At 38.5% G+C, this 19724-nt stretch overlaps 1 protein-coding gene across 1 annotated transcript; it reads left to right on the top strand.

The window, feature by feature from the left end:
- Positions 1 to 2097: 2097 nt before the first annotated feature.
- Positions 2098 to 19361, top strand: fyb1b (FYN binding protein 1 b). Its single transcript, XM_030742762.1, is given in 21 exon segments — positions 2098 to 2122; positions 2125 to 2261; positions 2264 to 2314; positions 6813 to 7815; positions 11645 to 11750; positions 11872 to 11945; positions 12618 to 12640; positions 12916 to 12971; positions 13639 to 13771; positions 13894 to 14053; positions 14257 to 14377; positions 14517 to 14536; positions 14635 to 14710; positions 14830 to 14907; positions 15396 to 15436; positions 16139 to 16220; positions 16344 to 16443; positions 16534 to 16696; positions 16812 to 16845; positions 16934 to 16965; positions 19200 to 19361. Coding segments are annotated over 21 exon segments (2538 nt in total). The 3' UTR covers positions 19223 to 19361.
- Positions 19362 to 19724: the final 363 nt, after the last annotated feature.

The raw sequence follows: 19724 nt of genomic DNA, 5'->3' as shown, positions 1-19724 counted from the left end.
GAAGCTCTCGATAGTGGCGCGGGGAACCGCGTTTCATCAGACGTGGCCATCTGCGTGGACCGGTTGGTGTCAGCGGTCAGTGGAGACAGAAAAAAAGAGAAACAGCAGATAAACACAGAGTGGGTCAGGCCTGTAACCACAAATACAGAGCATGCCAAACATCCTGGAGGAGAGCAGAGAAGCAAACTATCAAACTACACCACATGAAAGGATGCAACAAAAATACTTGTAAACATTATTAAAAGAAGTCTATCTAGATTTTACAGTGTTTTCTGATTCCTGGCATATTTTCTATAGCAGATAAAATTGTGTTATCTTGTTGATACAAAAAAAAATAGACAAGACAGCGATGGTGTCCACTAGGGGCTGCTTATCTGTCTTTAGGTTGCTCAACTTTCTCAGAGAAAGCCCATGTTGACACGTGTGTTTATCCCTTTACAAAGGGTGACCATACCGTTCTGGTAAAAGGGTATTTTAAGCCACTTCTCCACTGCAGGAACTGTGTAACTTGGAGCTTCTGTAAGCTTTTGCTTTGCTTTTTCACTGTATTTTACAAATTGGCATTGTAGGTTCCAGTCAGCTCTGCGTATAAAGGAAACATTTAAAAGTTTGTCACCTAAACTGCACAAAAAAATAGCTGATACATTTTATGCACTGTCCTTTCAACACACTGGGTTTTTTTAGACATTGCTGCAGACTAGGTGATGTTTCTCACACCTTAACCACTTGCCTTAAGGCCCATTGCCTGTTGTAGTTGCACGCTGCAACAATCCATAGCAAATTGTTGCCTACATTCACAGATCAGAACTGTTCTGGATCGAGCTTTTAAGCTGTTAGCATTTTAGGTTTGTTTATTGTAAGCATGTTAGCATGCTGACATTAGCATCGAGCTCACAAGTATCAAGCTGAATGCCTACTGACCAAATCCCTTTATAAATTTCACTTGTCACTTCATGTTCGCAATAAATTTTGGTCCACCCAGTTGTAGCTTATGTCTGCAGTTACATATGCACATGCAAAATTTAAAAAAAAGAGAGTACACCAGACACTGGACAAGCAGGCTAATAAGCTAGCTCACAAAGACTAGCAAAAGAAAATGCTGATGTTAAGCCAAATAATTCACTAAGAAGCAGGAGACTGAATTGTCTACTTCTTCACCTAAAGAAATGCTTCTGCATCCATTTCCCACAAGTCAAATCTGTTTTCAATTATTATTTCCATCATCATTTTGAATCCACCAGCAACAAAACAAAGTGATGAAAAGTTAACAGAGGTTTCAGAAGCGAGATAAGCTGCAACACAAGCATTATCATTTTCATTATGAAGCTGTAAAACAAACAAAAAAATGCAGGTTTTATAGCTTCGTGTGCAGCCAGTTTTAATGTCAGAAGACTGAACGGTACCTGTAAACAACACCATCAAAGGTCTTTTCTTGATTTTTATGAAATTCCCTACACAGACAGAGTTGTTGTTATATGTTATAAAGAAAAATGTGTGAGAACACAATTGCATGAAGCACATAAGAAATCTACAGTGTCAGTCAAAAGTGAGTGTGTCCAGACTTTTGAATGTGATAAATGCTTTAAGCAAGTGTGTCAGTAAATTATAAATATCTGGCCCTTTATGTGATTCTCATTTGCCAGTGTAGCCCTTAGTGAACTTGAGTGTAGCACGTCTGACTTAGTTCAAACCACTTGCATGGCTGTACTCTCTTGTACTCTTGTCTTGCCTTTGCGCTGTCATATGACCACAGTGTTTCCTGTACTGTCTGCTATTGTTGTTTATTGGCTATGGCTTTCTGTCATATCACGTTGCTGCCAACCAAAATCCCTTTCATCATACAAGACATGTTATAGTGTTTAACACAGCTGCTATAAAACAGTTTTGACTGTTTTATTTTTTGGGGGGTTTTTTGTAACCTGCCTCTAACTGAGTGAATGTCATTTGTTAAGCACAGAGGGAAACTGCAGGGAATTTGCCAGGGATAGGCAAATCAGTGAGATCAAAACATGTAGATAACAGAGGCTGTGACACCCACATTCACACAAAACACACATACTACTAAGAGAGGAAGTAGTCCGTTGTAGACAGATACTTATGTCACAGAAAGAACGGGAGTATACATCCCCCCTCAGACAAACACGCTCAATGCTCAGCCATACACTTTGCCATTCACTATCTCTCACTATCTCAGTGCCTTTCTCTCTTTGACAGAAACAGAAACTCGCACAGAGGCACTGAACAAACACTCTCCGCTTTGTACACCAGCGACTTAGTCACCAACTCTTCGCCTAGGATTGTTGTCCTCAAGATGGTGAGTAAAACCTAAGATTTCTAAATAAGGAATAAACAGATTTTTTAATATTAGAAATACTCTGAGTGGGCAATGCAGATGTAACAGAAGAAAATTGCTCTTGAAACTGCTGAATAGTTGTTTTGTGTATTTTAGACAGCTTATTGATTATATAAGTTTATATAAAAAGTTATATTAATTTTATATACGTTTTTTTGGACATCACCTTTTAGAAGTCACTGATAAGTTTCCATTTGTTTGAGCAAGTTAATGCACGATTACAAAGGGAGAGTTGCCGTATTTAAATTGTTCTGAGAATTACATGCACTACATTCATTTTAGTGATTGTTTAAGTTGATAAGTTGCCTTAAAATGAAGCATGATGTGAACTTGTTTTAAAATAGTTTGATGTGTAAGGCGTTTCTGTCCCATGTGAAAACAGGAACATTCAGCGCCACAGTTGGGGCTGGTAATTTTGGGTCTTGTGTCAGCCGGATTGAGCAAGGCACTTTTACTCTGCACTTTTCATGAGACTGGAAATAGAAATCATGGTTCCCCTTCCTCTGTCATTTCTCAGCCAGTCATTAAACATTAGAAAGGCTTGTTTTAAAGAACAACATTTAAAAAGACATATATTTGGAATAACTAGCTTAGCATTACACAGTCCAAGTGCTTAAATAGTCATAGTCTAGCTAGCAGTGCTGTGGTTATTATATTATCTTTGTTCTGATCTTGCACTATAACAATGGGTTATTTACATATAATTATATTCATAACCATAAAAACGTGCAATAGCCCTGCAGTAAATTTATGGCTCAAACCTCTGAACCACTTTGACTGTGGCTATACACGTTGTGTTCCTGTTGAGCACAATAAAAGGTTATTTTAGGTGGCGTTTCCAGTATGTGACAAAATATGCCGGAGTTTTACAAAATTGCAACTGTAGTGCACCCATATATCGAGAAGCAGTAACTGCAACAGTCCTGTACAGAACATATTGAGTAATTTATAGTTTACTGTGGTTAAGAAACAGAAGTATTATGAGGGAACTTTCCTCTTTTTCTTTCCCCCTCATTTCATATTCAGCCACATTTCAGGCTCAGTGTTAATAACACTTTAATATTTAATGTCACTGGAACCACTATAGCTATGTTCCACCCACTAGCTCTCTTTTGAGCACCCTCAGTTTATTATTTGTTTGCCCTAACATGTCCAATGGTGGCAGCTAAAGTCATCATCTTGAAGTACTGACAGTGGTACTTTAAGTTGCTCCATTAATTTCCCAAATAGTTGGCACGGCAGATGGATTCACATGTTTGATTTGGAACAGTTTCACTTCCTGACACAACCCTCCCATTTATCCAGGCTTGTGACCCCCCTGAGACTAGGCTCGTGTCTCCTTCTGGTCTTGAGCTGGAAATTTTTATGCTTGTAAGGCAAATGTGTTGAAATTATGGCTGTCTACAACTTCAGTGCAGTCCGGGGGCACATTTTCTCTAAAAGAAACTAAAAGAAGCTTAAAGCAAACAATATACAAGAAAACATAAGTCTTAAATATCAGTATAACATATATACTTTATAGTCCTGTGGAGGAAAAAAAAGGTGTTCACATCACTTTACACAGACCTGTGAAAAACTAAGCACAGTCTTACTGCTTCTACGGGAATTAATAGGGTAAGTACCAGCTACATGCTGCTAAGCAAATGTATTGGATTAACTGATCATCAGCAAGTGAGACCATGTGGAGCATTCAGCAGTGTGTTGAAACAATGCCACAATCTTCCCAGGGTGTAGCAGCAAATTCACCCCAAGTTCAGAGTGAGCAAAGCATGAGCTTCATCTCAAACACTACAGGCCTCGGCATGTTAAATGTTAAAGTTCTTGACAGCACAATTACAAAAAGACAAAATAAGTATGGCTGATTGGAAGGGTTGCTTGGAGGAAATCTCTTCTTTCTAAAAAAGGACATGGCAGCGTGTTTTGTTTTTTTTATTTCTTTTTTGCAAATTTGCATCTGAACAAACCACAAGACTTCTAGAACGATGTCTTTTGGACAGACGAGATCAAAGAGGAAATGTTTGGTGCATGATGCACAGCACCATGTTTAGCGAAAACTAAACACAGCATATTAGTACAAGCACCTCACTCTACCTGTAAAGCACGGTGGTGGAGGGATGATGATTCGGGCTTGGCCCAAACTGGGTGATACGACAGGACAATGACCATAAACGCAGCAGCAAATCTACAACAGAATTGCTGAAAAAGAAAAAAAAAACCCATTGCGGTATTGGAACGGCCCAGGAACCAGTCCAGACCTCGATCTGACTGAACTGCTGTGGCGGGACCTCAAGAGAGTTGTGTATAAACAAATGGCCACAAACCTCAATGAACAAAAGCAGTGCTATGAAGAAGAGTGGGTCAGGAGTCCTCCCACACAATGTGACAGACTGATGAAGTCAAACAGAAAAGAACTATTGCAAGTTAGTGCTGCTAAAGGTGGTACTGGAAGCTACTGAATCATAAGAAGAGTGTCCTTTTTCACAGGACTGTATGCTAATTTTGAACCACACTGCGATATCATATGTGACATCACATTATTGAAATGAGTAGCCAGTAAGAGTTTCCATTGCACTTCGTGGTTTTGTTTAAGCTTTAGCATTAGATGACAACACATTAACATTGTATGCAAAGTGTTTCTGTTTATAATGGTGTACATTTGCACTTTTTATTGCATTGTGTTCCCTTTCTTTTACTGCTCCATAGGAAAAGCAGAAGCCGTGTGTCCTCATCCTCTTATCTCCACTTCCTGGTCAAAGCAGCTTCATTAGAATAGGTGTGGCTCATACGTGGTCATGAGCCCAATATTCCCACCTCACACTTTTGCATATACTCATAGGACTTAATATTCCAGTTCAAATATTTGAATTCCTCATTCATTCAAAGCCACTGAAAAAAACAGACCATATGAATTCTTTTCAGTGTAAACACTGAACAAACAAACAAAATGCAGTAAAGAGCAAACTTTTGGCACTGCCTCAAAACAGGTACATTACAAATGCTAAATAGTTTGACACTGGGACATTTGTAATTATTGTGTTTATAGCAGTGACAGAACAGGAAGTTGGTACAGAGTGTTGTTTGAGAGATGAAGATTTTTGTTTGCTTGTTTGTTTGTTTGTTTGTTTTAGTAGCTCAGACCTGCAGTGAAAACAATAATTGGGCATTAATTTATGTTAAGATTTTCACAGGAATGTCTAATAAACATATTAAATATCTGAAGAAAAGAAAATTTTTTCTATCCTTCTATTATACATGCTTTCATTCATGAATTTATTACATAAATGCAAAAATCTTCATCAACCCATTTTTTTTTTTTTTATGAGGTACAGTAATGCACATAGGGTCACAGCTGACATCATATGAGAGAGCGGATACTCCCGGGACAGGTTGCCAGTTTATGACAGGGCAACATAGAGAGAACATAGAGCAACTTTACAATCACCAGTTTGCCTGTCATGCATGCCTTCAGACTGTGACATGAAGCTAGAGTACCTGGTAGAAACCAATACAGGCGCAGGCAGAACATTCATGCTGCACATACAAAGCCCCCCAGCTGATCAGGAGGCTCAAACCCAGATGAGTCAGCAGTACTAACCACTGCACCAATGTGCCACTTTCAATAGCTTCCGTTTCAGAGATAAATGCTTTTTGAATGTTGGCAATTCTCAAGTTAAAATACTTAGATAGTACTTGTAGCTATTTTTTTTTCCAAATATTGCTCCAGAGTGTTAAATATAAAAATTAAAAAAAGAAAAATACTGACATAAGTAAGATGGGGAGCTCCTGAATTATGAAATCTTGTAAATGCTGGGGACATTTCTTTATTGTCAAAGAGCATTCATTACCTTATTTTTTGTGACAGAGGATAATTTGTTATAAAGATGAAACCTTTTTAAAAAAAAAAAAAACAGAGTGACACTAACAAACAGGCTCACTTTCACAAAGCAGTAGCTGCCGTTCAAAGTGCCAGCACTAACCACAACAACATTTTGAAGCTTAGTATCACTGGAACATATTTTAGCCACAAAGCCTGTGATTAATGTGTATAACTTATCGCTCCTGAGCTACAGCTCTCTGTGCTAAGTATATGGGCATTTGAAGACATCTGTGTAAAAGTAAAGTGTGAGAGATCAAAGATGGTTTAATTGAGCAATGAAAGAGAAACCAAAGAGAAAGCACAAATTCCACTGATTGGACTATGAAAATTTATGAGAGGAAATGAAACTTTCTGTTCCTATTTGAACTTTCATGACCATTTCTGCGTGCATCTCATTTTTAAAATTGCATTCTTGCTCTGTCTGGATTTTGTTTTCTGTTGAAGCCATTTATGTTCTAGCACGCAAACCCTAAATTTCCTTCCCCTTAGTTTCTTCTTCAGTATGTCTTTCTGTCAGTTCCTTTTTGTAGTGTTAGATTTTTATTGTTAACTCACCTTCTAAACCTCGACTCTTCTTTTCAGGATAACAAGTCAGATGTAAAGGCCATCATGGCTCGCTTCCAAGCAGGTGGGGCAAGCACTGATGAGACCTCCTCCACGCCAGTTGGACGTGTCAAACCACCTGTGCACCCAACACTGTCCTCTGGCCCACCCATACAGAAGAAACCTGTCTTGGAAAGCCTCTCGGGCAGTGCAATAAATACTCCTCCAAAACCAAATTTCCTGAAAAACACAGTATCCAGTAAAAGTGACACTGATGCACATGAACCAAACAAAACTAAAGCCCTAGCGAGCAGATTTGGTAACATCCAGGATGATAGCAATACCAATAGCAAACCTTTTACTGCGAATAAACAGCCGACACCCTTGAAGTCACCTTTTTCACAGGCTCCTGAAGTTAAAAGCCCGGCACAGAAGCCTCCATTCAACAAACCTCCCCTCACCTCCACCACATCTGATTCCAAACCTACCTTTCCCAAACCACCTTCAGCAATCAGCACCAAGCCCAGCTGGGTTAAAGAAGACAGTGGTGGGGGTGCAGCAACAAACAGCATCCCCACACCGGCTAAACTACCTGGTGTGCAACAAAAACCGAGCAGCAACATTGTGAAATTATGGCAGCAAAATGAGGAACAGGCAGGAGGGAACACAGACAATGTGATCAAACCTTCTCCTCTGGCAAACTCTTCTTTTAAGCCCCCCTCAAACTTCAAGAATGCTCAGAATATGTTCAACAAGGAGGACAAGACTGAGCAGACAGATAGTGGAGGGACCAGCAAACCTTCCCTTACAGGTACGAACTCCTTTCCTCCTCCCAAACCTCCAGCCAATAAGAAGCCTAGCATTAAGAAGCCAACCAAGCCCTCTCCTCTGCCCAGCGGCATTAACGGTGATGATTCTTCAGGTCCAAAGCGTAACCCTCTTCCCAACAGTTTAGCTCTGGGTCCTCCTCCTGCTAAACCTAACCGACCCCCAAAAGTCAACCTGGAGAACTTTAAAAGAGGAGCCGAGACCTCTGATGACGGTAAGTTGGATTTGTTTGTGTTACAGTGAAGCTACACTACCATTAGATCACTGGCATGTTGATTTTTTTTTTTTTGCCATACAGCCAAGGGAAGAGACAATTTGAGTGGATGCTATGTTATCAGATACTACTAGCAATTGTGGTTAGAGGGCTGCATCAGTCACTGTATGTGTGCAATGTACAAACACATATAATTCTTAAGTAGTGCTAAGTAGGCATAACATAAAAATAAAATACTAGAATTTTGCTCACCAAAAGTAGAGCACAGATTTAACCACAAATAACCAAAACTTTGGGGTTTTGGTTATTCCATTAAAAATGCTCCAAAAGGCGCCAATCACACAAACACAGACTTGACTTGAATTAGCGTGGTACTGACAAAATGATTTGTCAAGCCACACCTTTAGTTGTGCTAGATGGGCCAGCCCTGACCTAAATGTCATGAGCCATGTGTGATATGAGTAGGTGCAGGATGTACAAGATGTGAGTCAGATGTTACAACTCACCTGACATCTGGCCCATAATCGTAGACCTGTGGCTGAGTTGTGGTGGCTGTACTCACCCTGAGTAAGCACCGTGAGAGATGGACCATATTTCAGCAAAACAGTCGTTGGTTTCTGGGTTGTGGCTTCAGCTGGATCGGTGGTGTCAAAAAGGTGGAGTTCACTAATGTTGCCAAGCACGCTGAAGCCACTTGGAAGCCAAACATATATTTTGAGAAAATCTTGGTGGATATGAACCGAGGCCATTTGTTGTGTGTGAACGTGTCTGATAAGGTGATGGAGGCAAGTTCAAAACTAGTGGAACTTTTTGGAAAGCACAACTCAAGGTTGTTAGCTCTGGAAGCCAGAATGGTTTTGTGTACCAGACTTTAAACATATTTTTTTTGGTTTTGTTTTGTTTTGCTTTTCTTTTTAAAAATAAAATAATGATGATAATAATAATAATAATAAACAAACAAATAAAGCTTTTTTTTTCCCCCTCCTGTGGAGGTGGATATTTTAGGAGTCGTGTAGGAGTTAGCTTCATTTTTCACCCCTGGATGTTGTTGCTTGGTCTCAACTATTAACAGAGCCAAGAACCCAGAGCTACGCTGTGCAGTGAGCATCCACATCTGTTTCAGACTTATGTAGTTCTAAAAGTTAAACAAAATCATGTATGTATCTGGACAATTAAAAAAAACAGAATTGCAATGTGTAAGTGCCTTAACTAATTAACATTTCTGAGCATTTCATATTGTATGAAACTTGCCGACTTATAAGTCTCACAGTTGGGTGTTTTGACATGAAAAGCAGTCTGGTGTTTGCTACATAAGTATGCAGTGGAGATGTGTTTTACACTTTAACATCGCAGTGTGTGATCATGCTTTCATGAAAGCCAAAGTTAAGCAAGCATGTTAGGTACTTGCAAGTGCCTCCGATTCAAAGGAGAGTTCTTAATTTTACTCTTAAAAGAAGCATAGCAGTATTGTATTACATCACAAAGGCTTTTAGAGATCACAGTTCCGGTGCTGCTGGACTAGACTTGTATCTCACAAGACAGAACAAGACACCTTACTGCTTGACAATAAATAAACACATATATTTATTTAAAAAAAAATCTCAGCTGTGATAGTTTATATTTAAATTGTATTAATATTTGATGTGATATAAGAAGAGTTGAATGTTTCTAGCTCAAAATAATATTTAATGTACCAGGATTAAACATTTTATCACTTTCCAGTGCAGCCTAGCTTACAACAAAGTAGAAAATATGCCATACATATGTGAGACAGAGGGCTCAGCTTCAGGCGGGAAACCTTTGGCGGCCAGCAGGGATGCACATGTGGCCCCACAGGGAGAAATACTTCAGCCATTTGTCTGCATTTATGTCGTTTGTTTTCAGTTTGGTCTGATGTGTCTGTGGTTCTCTGATCTCAATCTGTATGCAACAAATGTGGTGAATTAAACACAGCAAAAGTTGTAAGCAAAACCAGCCCCAGCAACATTTCACATAATGGACTCTATACATAGGTAGAGCCACCCACCGCCACCTGTCAAACGGGGTAAGTAATGTGGGGTAGTAAACAGCTCTCGTGACCGTCGAAAGAAGACGTTCCTCTTATTTTACTGTCTCAAGCACATTTCCTCTATTATCACTTGCAGTGCTACTTTGGGCAGACTCTGTTAACACATTTCTGAAGTGTGAAAAAAAAATTGTTGCACAAGTCCGTGTGGTTTCAGTGACGTGAGGAATGTTTGGCCAGCAGTTACTGAGCCAGTGAATGGCTTATCAGACCTTACAAAAATAAACAAAAAAAAAATCAATTTGTGCATGACATTTTGCACTAAATAAGTAACTCTGTGTCTTTCGAATGTATTTATACAAATACTGCAGTTGTTGGGAGATTCAGATAAGAGACCAAAGTGACAAAAGTTAACTAGGTTCCTCTATTTGCCCCGGCCAAGTTCCCTGTCCAGTTTCTCTTTTCTACCCCCACCGCGCTCGCTGCTCTGACAGCTGAGGGTGTTTCACCACATGAGGAAGTAAGTTCCAGCAAACCAGGGAGCCTTTTTAAAGACAGGCTCTGTTTGTAGGCTCACACCTGATGTGAATACATTTCCGGTCGAGTGTTGGCTGTCTTGGCTGACATTCAGGGTTAGCCACCAGAGGCCAGAAAGCAATGTACTGATCATAGTTTGCAGTTTTGTGAGGTTCAGCACGCAGAAGCACGTGACCCAGACTCCACTTGTGAGAACTTTGAAAAATTTTGTTTTCACACTGTAATCTCACTTTCTTTCAGGTTTGTTATTATGGCTTTTATGACCCTCTACTTTAATATTGTCTTCAACAAAGTTATAATGCAGCCAAAAGTCATACGTTTACACTATAATTGTGTGACAGTTTCCATTTGATTCTGCATGCAAACTCTTTGATGAGCTGATTGATTATTAAGAGGTTTTTAAAGGTGTAGTTGTTTTCACTTGATTGAGTAATTACCCTCGGATTACTTTGGCATTGCAAATATTGCCAGAAACTATTCACCAGTGAGTATTTTCACTTTCAGTATTTTCAAAACTTTGTAACTTTCACAGATGTTGGGAAATGTTTTCTTGTGGCCAACACAAAAAGTTTCCCCTCTGGGATTGGATATTTTTCCAGAAATTTTGTGACACTGAGATTCACTTAAGTAGACAAACACCCAAAGAGACTCAGATGCTTTATTGCAGAAAGGTTTTATGCATCATTCTTGAAAATAAAGGAAATCTTGTCAGCATATGCAGTCACCCATATCTGAAGATGATATTCAGCGGAGGCTCTTTATACCAGTTTGACATGCCTAGATGAGACTTGTGTGACATATATACTAATCACTCAGATTAGACAGATGTTTCTCAAAGAAGAAAAACATTCCAAGTTATATATATATATATATATATATATATATATATATATATATATATATATATATATATATATATATATATATATATATATAAAACTTGGAATGTTTTTCTTATATATATATATATATATATATATATATATATATATATATATATATATATATATATATATATATATATATATATATATATATATATATATATATATATATATATATATATATATATTTATACATCTTGTGGATTCATTGGAGGGGACTTTCAGGCAGTGTTGGGGAAACTACTTTGCATTGGTTCAACAAGTACCACTTTTGCACTAGAAGTAAGTACAAAGTCACCCCTAAAGAGTAATTGGCTAACTGAAAATAATTAGAAAAAGCAGGCAGCACTTCTTGCAAATACACCAACTGCACAGCTTTAACACCACATTTTTTTTTCTGCAGGTCCCAGAATTAAGAAAACCCCAAACAATCATGTTACCCAGGCTCAAGCCCCACCGCCTGCACCACCTGCACTGCCGAATCTGCCCCCACGACATCCTGGAATCATGTGAGTCCCACATTAAGCACGCTTTTCTGTTTTCCCATTTAAACACAAGCACAGTGATAAATGATGGCCATGCTGCATATTTTCTGGATAATTACAGCTAAATCCTAACTTTGCACTTCAGGAACCAGCAAGAAGACTTTTATGATGATGTTGATCACCCGACCAGTTCACCTCCACCTCTACCACCAACTGCAGGTTTAGTAAAAGTCGATGTATTTATAACCAGCGTTGGATCGAACACAACTACCGTGTTGCACAATGTTTTTAATATCACAGGAAGACAGGAGAGGGCTGTGATGCTGACAGTTGTACCATCTTAGTGGTAGAAGACAGTGGCAATTTGTAAATATGCAAAATGCATTTTATTGGGATTGAAGATTTTTGGAGTTGTAGGAAGAGAAAAAAAAGAATATTTGTAGAAATCAAAATTTTATGGCTGCTTCAATTCTTAAGTGTAAGGTGCAATATGTAGGTGGATATTTTGGAACGTTCCCAAACAGATTTTTTTCTTTTTTTTAATCCAGTGACCAACCCCACTGCCACTTAGCTGTCTTTATTTACATTAGTTAGCATAGAGTTGTTAAGAGATGTTAAGCTTTTCACTGGGAGTGACCAGGACGGACAGCTAAAAGTCAGTGTCTGTGAATAGTTATCTTGAAGATATTTAGTTTTCCATACAGTGCGTTCACATCGTGCTTCAAAGCATCTGTGGATAAAATGTTTTTGAAGCTCTCTAATTTCTTAAAAATACAACTGACAGTCAACATTAAGCATGTGAAACTTCACAATGTGAACATGAATTCAGATTATAATAGCTTCTTGAACGAGGTCTCCCTCTAACTTTGCTTTGTTATTTCTCATTTGCAGCTCACCCGAGTCAGAGGGCAAAGGTGAGACATGCTGAACTTCTTTCACTTATAAATACAGATTGACATGCAGGTGAAAGTGCAAAATAAAGCCACATCAGCAGCAGTGGACCCGCAGAGTGAATTGGCAACTGAATATTAAATAGAATAACAAGAAAAGTCCTGAAAGCAAATAGCTTTCGACAGATTTTCGGTCCTCTTCAAAGAATCTTTAGCAATCAAAAAATCTACAAAGAATTCAAAGAATTAACCTGGAAATTTTTGTTTTCTATCTGTTGCTTCGTGTCCTCTCTCCCCAGGAGGAAAACGATGATGACGATGATGGAGAGATGTATGAAGATCTTGATGAACGATGGTGAGAGAATGACACCTTCGTGGGTTTTTCCCGCACCTCACTAATGCTGTTCAAGTTTTAAAGTTTGAAATAAGTGATTAATAACTCACTGTTTTGGGGGAATTTGCATAAAATAAATATGCTTAGATCCAAAGTTCAAAATGCTTCCGGCAGATGTTCAGCTGTGGTCGTGGCACTCTTTATTAACACTACTCTCTGGTGGTTATTTTGCATCAATACAAGACATTGTTGGTTCTCAACCTGTCACACTTTTATTTATTAAAATAAAGAAGCAGAGAAACTTAAAGGGAGTTAAATCTGCATTTTAACCCCATGTCATGGTCAAATTGAAATTGTTTTTTTTAAGGGACATCAGAAGTCTTGGTGTAATGCTACTAAATAAGCCTCTTGTTTTATATTTTTTTAAAACCCCACTGACCCCACAAAATCTCAACTTTCACTCACAATGAAAATCTGAACATCTTCAACTTTGCCACCTCCAGCTTTCCAAAACATACATCATAGCAGGTCTCACTACTACCCTATAAACCTTTCCTTTCACTTTTGCTGCAGGACACTCTCTTCTTCACCTCTCTTGCACAGTAAAACTATCTTAAAACTATTTATCCATCAATCTAACAAAACTATTTTTTGTATTTCTAATTGCTTTGTACTTTTGGTCTTGCAGGGAAGCAGCTGAACAAAAACAAGACAAGAGAAAAGAGAAAGAGGACAAAGAAGAGAAGAAACGTCAGGAGGCTGAGAAGAAGGAGCAGAAGGAACGCGAGAAGAAGGAACAAGATGCCCGAAAGAGATTCAAAGTGAGTGAACAAAGGCAGAAATCTCAGCTAATCTCAATATTACCATCACGTCTCAATCATCAGTGCAAAGTTATTTATTATATGCACATTTGAATTTATGTGTGTGCATGGTTGTGCGTTAGCTGGTTGGACCCCTGGAGGTCCTTCAGCAAGGAAAGGCACGTACAGATTCCAGAGGCAGCAAGACTGAGCTTGCTCTGAAGCAGGGAGACCCTGTGGACATCATTCGAGTCCAGGGAAACCCAGAGGGTAAATGGTTGGGACGGACGCAGGATGGATCCAGTACGTTCACAATCTGTCCCTCAATTTTCTGTTTCGTTACCTGTCTTTCACCTGTCCTCTTTGGTGCCAGGATATTGTTTCACTGGCACCTCTAAATACAGAATGAATTATCTTTCTATGAACCATCTACTCTTATTTTTCCATCAATAATAGGAAAAGGAGCAACACTAACATCTCACCAACACTGCATTTTGCTCTTACAGTTGGCTATGTGAAGACCACTTCAGTAGAAATTGACTTTAACTCCCTGAAGAGTCAGGGAGCCTCGCGCCAGCAGGCGTACGACCCTGAAGTCTATGATGACATTGATGTAGCTGATCACAGGTACTGGGGGTTTCAAATGAAATATTCAGATTCTAACTTCACTTTTTTATAAGGACTTCTTTTGTAACAAATATAACAAGTGAAATGGTCACAGCCATAGACATTTCATTTAATACCTCCATTTTCTTTCTCTCTCCAGTGCTAAAAAAGGACCAGGAGGTACGTTTTACAATAACGTATTTTATTGCATTACATTGAGTCACATTCTTTGCATTCAGTAATCACAGGTTGCCAATTATATCTCATATGCCTTGCAGTTGTCCTACCCCCTCTACCAGGAGGAGAAGGAGGAGAAATATATGATGATGTTCTTGATCCAAACTTGGAAGTCAGGTGAGAACTGGTTTTGTTATCTACAAAAACGGGTACATGCAGACGTAAAGACACTCTAGAAAGATTCAAAAGCATGACAGAAAAAAAGCAGATCATTACATCCTTGGTTGGCTTTCTAGTCCCCTCGGTCCCAGGTCTTCTATGAAGCCCCGCAGCTTCCTGCGGATGTTTGACAGACGGCCCACCAGCTCTAAAGTGTAAAATACACTCAGTAGTAAGACTGACCGCAGATCCTACTGTCCACTGTTGTTAATCCTTAATCTTTCAGCCGTCACTCCTCTTTTATCAGTGATGGCGCATTTCAGTTCTGATTTCTCCCGACATCGGCATAAGAACAACCACTTCACCTCCTCTGTCTGAATAACACCGAAAGATCCTAATTTGCAGTTTAACTTTTGCAGTCTGAGAGGCTGGAGTCTAACGGTCATGTATATATGTTTCTGTCTGATCACCAACTACCTGTGATTTTACTAATCTTTGAGAGTAATTTGCATGTGTGCGACTGCTGTAATCAGAAAAATCAGTGTATTAACAGCTAACACTGTCAAAAGCATGTTTTAACCAGAGTTGAATATGATTGTTAACCAGGGCTGCTTTAAGTCACATTAACATACTTTTAACTGATAATATTCTAATAATGTAAATTGTGTAATATTTGAATAATTTTTCTCTTCTGTTGTGCCAGAGTGCCTCCACCCAGCCAGTTCACAGCTGATGGGAATTCAGGTATAAATCGCTATGATATTACCACTTTGATATACATTTCAAAATAGGATATCTTATTGAAAGAGGCATCACTAAAACGAAAACAGTAGCCAAGACTCCAGAGGGCATGAGACCAGTCAAAGCTTTATCTTTAATTTGAAATGTTTGAAGTCATCTACACTTTTATGGCTTCAAAATGGTTCTGTGCATAGAATTTAACATTTTTGTTTTATGTAGTATAATTCTATCACTGAGTCAGTTTTAACTTTTGCAGTGGTTGGTTGTTTGGTTGGTTGGTTGGTTGGTTGGTTAGTTGGCTGGTTGGTTGGTTGGTGACCTCATCTCAGTGGACAAAAAATCCTGGGAAACTTTGTTAAACTTCAGCAAAAGGCACCAGTTTAAATGATCTTGACTAGAACCTACTGTAAATGGTTCCACCTATTTTTTAGGTGCAGGTGCCAATGGTACCAATGCCCTCTTTGTGCAGAGTTTTGACTCCTTCCATTGGGTTACTCTTTCCAAAGGAGGGCCATATCAAACATGCTGTGGCCCAAGCTACTACATACACACTTTAGCTATAGACTGATAGACATTCAGTGCTTTTACAGCCTATTATAATATTTATTGTAATAGCATCTAATGTTTGAGTACTGTTTGCAAACCAAAGCACAGTAAAAACTATCCAGTCAGGTTCTCACTGACCTTCTCCTCGTGTTAACACAGATAAGTCAGGTGTACCAGTGGATGAGGAAATATATGATGATGTTGACTCTCAAAGTGCGCCTCCGCCTCCTCCCATCAGCAGGTACATCAATGTTACAACATAACAATTGATTTAATATTAACTGCAACCCATTTAGATCCATGGGTTGAAATGTCTCAATCTGGCTGTCATTTCCTTCTTACTTCTGTTTGTTTTTCCATCAAGCCTTCCAGCGATGAAAGGCAAAAACAAGGGTGAAGAAATGGACCCAAAGAAGCAGAAAAAGTTTGAGAAAGAGGAGAAGGAATTCAGGAAGAAGTTTAAGGTTTGTTCCGCTAAAAATTTTTTTAACCACACTTATCATTTCTTTAGTATATGCTTTTTGAACTAAAAGGTCATGTTTAATCTGTTCCAGTATGAAGGAGAGATACAGGTGCTGTACCAGGTGACCGTTGTCCACAATCTTACTAATAAGAAGTGGAGCGGCAAAGAGCTGCCAATAAAAGCAGGAGAGGCACTTGATGTGATCGCTAAAGCTGTGGATAACAAACTGATCTGTCGAAATGAGGATGGCAAGTGTGAGTATCTATTTACGTAAATGTATTGGTTAATTAGTACATGTATTTAAGATCCCACATGCATCTGATGAACAAATCCTGGCACTTTTTCACCTTGAAAATCTGCATTTTACAGTTGGTTATGTATCGACCAGCCACATTGATATGGAGTAAGTACTACAGGCATTCACACAGTCATGCTAAGAGAGAGACTAAACAAAATTCAAACTGTGCTAATTGTTTTGTTTTTGCTTACAGTGATGGAGATATCTATGATGATATTGGAGATGGTACGTTAAGTTCATTATTATTATTTTCTAAATAGATTTTAGGGCATCTGAACTTTTAGGAATGTAAGAGACCAAGTAGACAGATAGCTATACTCTTTAAAAAAAAGTGGATTTTATTTTAACCTCCATACAAACCTCAGTGTTTATGCACAGCTGTCTTGAGGTCCCGCTACAGCATTTCAATCAGATTGTGGTCTGGAGCTGTGCTTGGGCTCATTGTCCTGCTGCATGACCCAGTTTAGGTCAAGCTTTAGCTCTCAGACAGATGACCTCACATTTGACTTTGGTATCTAGGTCCTGTGTCTCCCCCACCATATCTGGCAGTTGGCATGTGGTATTTGTGCTGATATGCTGTGTTTGGTTTTCTCCAAACACAGCATATCAGCATTATGGCCAAACATCTCCACTTTGGTCTCGTCTGTCTGAAGGACATTGTTCAAGAAGAAGAACAATGATCATGCATGGTGTGACAGAGGGCTGAGTGAGGCAGACAGGATTTTACTCAAAGCTGAGCAGAGTCATACTTAATGCTGTCAGGATATGAGGTGGAGGAGGGCCATTAGAACAAGAGGGTGAAAGCTCAGAGGAGAACATACCAGCTTTTAAGGAGCCTGAGAAACAGCAAAATGATGATATCCAAATTCCATTATAGATCAGAAGCTCTGTATAAGCTAGGGCTCTGAAGTTGTGGGATTTGGTTTCTCAGCTGCCACAGAAGAGACTGGCCTGTGAAGAGAATCATCTTTCTATGGCAGCCTTGCTGCATTCTGTTTAAGAGAGTTCTCACTGTCCAAAGGTCTTTATTCTTTCCCCATTATCAGAGACATGAAGATCATTTGTTGCTTTGATGGACTGCATAATCATAAAGAATCTGTCTCAGCCTTTTGAATTGGCTATAACTAGGAATCAGTAAATTCAGATCATGGGTAATCTGAGACATGTGGTGAACACAGCTAACGCTGAAGAATGTTTTCAGTTTTAATGCTGCCTTCAGAAATCAGCACCTCCCTCTGGTTTGTGTGCTCTGAATTTTTTTTCTAAAACCTGGTTGCCTGTTTTCTGTTTAATGGAATCAGAGGACCACCCATTTGGTGGTCGTGGGCAGCGATGTCCTGTTTTGATGTTTCATGCTGAAAAACTTTCAACCCAATTTCAGTATGTGGTACTGTAATATTGAATTGATAAAGACAGGAGAGGTATGGTTTAATGCACTTTTATATTTCCTTCCACTCTTCAGGGTCACAGTTGGGCTGTAGCCTTTCCCAGTTGCCATAAGGGGTGGGTCGCTAGCCTGTTGCTGGACTTTCTAGATATTGTAATGCCTGAAAACTTTACATTAAACAGTATTTCTTATTATGGACAGTAGGCGTCAGCACATATGTCCTCCTCTGACCTTTCACCTTCCTGTTCCAATGTCTGGCCTTCCTTCACCTCATCCCCTGACAGCAGTAAGACTGATTCCCCCAGCACAGTTCTGAGTAAAATCCTGTCTGCCTCATCATGCCCTCTGCATCCTGAAGTATGGACATTGGTTGAAAATGTGAGGTAGTAAGTACTGCTGTCCATTACAAAGGACCCTGAATAAAAGTTTTGTTTTGAAAGGAGTAAAATTACTGTACATGTCTGAATTCCTTCTAAATCATAGTTAGGACTCTCAAATTGAAGAAACAATTTGAGTTTTAGCGATAGAATCATTAGATCAGCAAAAAAAAAAAAAAAACAACAAAAAAAGATCACTTAACCTCCCTTTTGTCCATAAAATGTGGAAGCTGAAGCTGCAGTTAATTTTGTTTTGAAAAGAAAGGGCATTTGCTCTGTTAGCCCAACCCTCCAAAATATATTTCAGACCCATGTCACACTTGATATTTAATAGCAGTGCTTGGCTGCTACATAGCCTACAGTATTTCCTATGGGAGCAGTAAGCGTGTACTTAGTTTTTAACAGCACTGCATAGAGTGCTAGAAAACCTTTCTTTTTCACATGGCTGTGCACATACATGTTTACAGGGCAGAGAAAAAGCAAGTAAGGCAACTAGCGTCAGTGTATTAAAACAAAGTATCGACACAACTAAACCAAAGAAATTAAAGATGTGGAAGAAGTTGAAATCATAAAGCTGTATGTCTGATTATGTGTTGAGTCTGGATAATTATTACAAAACTTATTTTTAGTTGTGTGGCTGTGGCTATGGCCATCTCAGGGCATATCATTGAATCATTGTTTTCTTTTCTTTTCAGAATGCATCTATGACAACGATTAAGAAACATCTGGGGCCAACCTTGTTTAATGTTGCTCATTTTCATGTTTTGTTATTTATTATGTTGATTGATGCTAGACACTGGGAGTTTGGATAAAATAGTCAGTAGGTGTCAATCTATTTTTTTAAATGGCATCCAAATCAGAAAATATACATATATATATATATACATATATATACATATATATATGTATATATATGTATATATATGTATATATATATATATATATATATATATATATATATATATATATATATATATATATATATATATATATATATATATATATATATATATATATATATATATATATATATATATATATATATATATATATATATATATATATATATATATATATGTGTGTGTGTGTGTGTGTGTGTGTGTGTGTGTGTGGTTAGCAACTCAAAGATCTAGAGCCAGGCTAGCTTTAGCCAGGCTACCCAAAAAGCTGTAAAACAAACTATATGTGAAACATTTGTTTAAACAACAGTATTTTAATAT

The sequence above is a fragment of the Archocentrus centrarchus genome, chromosome 12, assembly GCF_007364275.1.
Source record: "Archocentrus centrarchus isolate MPI-CPG fArcCen1 chromosome 12, fArcCen1, whole genome shotgun sequence".
In the NCBI taxonomy this organism is placed as follows: domain Eukaryota; kingdom Metazoa; phylum Chordata; class Actinopteri; order Cichliformes; family Cichlidae; genus Archocentrus; species Archocentrus centrarchus.
This window is presented reverse-complemented; position numbering and strand designations above follow the sequence as displayed.